Source organism: Haliaeetus leucocephalus, unplaced genomic scaffold (genome assembly GCF_000737465.1).
Source record: "Haliaeetus leucocephalus isolate CR32 unplaced genomic scaffold, Haliaeetus_leucocephalus-4.0 Scaffold849, whole genome shotgun sequence".
Classification (NCBI taxonomy): domain Eukaryota; kingdom Metazoa; phylum Chordata; class Aves; order Accipitriformes; family Accipitridae; genus Haliaeetus; species Haliaeetus leucocephalus.
The window spans coordinates 555,035-556,226 of NW_010973285.1; the positions used below are offsets into that span (position 1 = coordinate 555,035).

Sequence of the window (1,192 nt, forward strand, 5' to 3'; positions counted from 1 at the left end):
GGAGAAGCATAATAAACACTTCTTGTCAGCAAAGAGGACTAAAATCTGTGAAAGAATGGTCCAGGGATATGAAGTCCTGCAGCAATAATTAAAAGCTATACCTGTTATAGCCCATGTCCATAACTGCTATTTACATGAAGTTCCCTTTGAGACCTCTTTCAGATTTCTGAAAGTGATAATATCCATCTTGCTTGATGTCTCACACAGTTGCCTCCTGACAGCTGTAAGGCTGATAGTGAGATGGTGTTTATTGATGTACTGCACCACTTAAGCCTCTGATATTGGATCCCCCTCCCTAAGGTACACAGTACACAGGCTTGCCCTTTGCTGCTTCTGTTCCTAGCTCTGAAGTACTTACGTGTTCTTCATTGTCTGAAAAATTGCACTATTTTTTCTCACATGGTAGGTTTATTGATAGTTGTCATACATGGTGTGGTATGTAGTGTGTGTTTACTAGAAAAAGCTAGTTTACTTCTCCTTATTTAGTCAATGTAATTGATCCCTGACTCTTTACCCTGCCATTTCATTTGCTAGAGCAGCATGTCTAGATGTTACCAGGACACTGGCATATAGGACTACAGAAGCAAAAGAAGTAGAAAAAATATTAATTTAAGACCTTGTTAGGATCCAGGTAAAAATTAATTTAGTCAGCTCTCTTTCTTTCTTCCGAGGACAGGGCAACTTCAGCAGACTATGGATGATAAGTGGAATGGAAACAGTAGGTCACTGGAAAATTGGCTTAAGAAACAACATGTTAGAGAAAGTGTATTTCTGCTAAGTTGTGTACTTCAGATACATGCTTGTGTATATTGTTAATCAAAAAAGACATCTATTCTTTGTATGATTTTGTTTTTAACTGTTAAAAGTTTTCTAAAGTTTTTTTTTCCCTTCAGCTGATGGAGTCTGTGTGTTTAAATGCTTGGTTAACAGAGACACTGAATACTGTCGTGTGGGAAAACAGTCTGTGTTAATTATGCTGGGATACAACAGTGCCTTGCTCCAGTTCAAGTCACAAGCTGGTAAGTACATCTTGCATTTTTTAGTATCTTTTCCTTCCTACCATGCTACTGTGTTGGTAAAGTTCACTATAAAATATGTTGTCTTCTACCTGTTTCGTGCTGGCTATTTAAATACTACATTTTGTTATGATGATTTGTGCATCTTCATTTGCCTCTAATGCACTCCAGCTGCC

General features: G+C 37.8%; 1 protein-coding gene across 1 annotated transcript in view; it reads left to right on the forward strand.

Annotated features, from left to right (window-relative positions):
* The first annotated feature begins 693 nt into the window (after positions 1-693).
* The window catches only part of LOC104841299 (histone-arginine methyltransferase CARM1-like), a 52,337-nt gene continuing 51,838 nt past the window's right edge, over positions 694-1,192 (forward strand). The window contains exons 1-2 of the mRNA XM_010582863.1: positions 694-718; positions 894-1,019. Coding sequence (XP_010581165.1) covers positions 694-718; positions 894-1,019 — 151 coding nt within the window. The remainder of the gene's footprint in view (positions 719-893; positions 1,020-1,192) is intronic.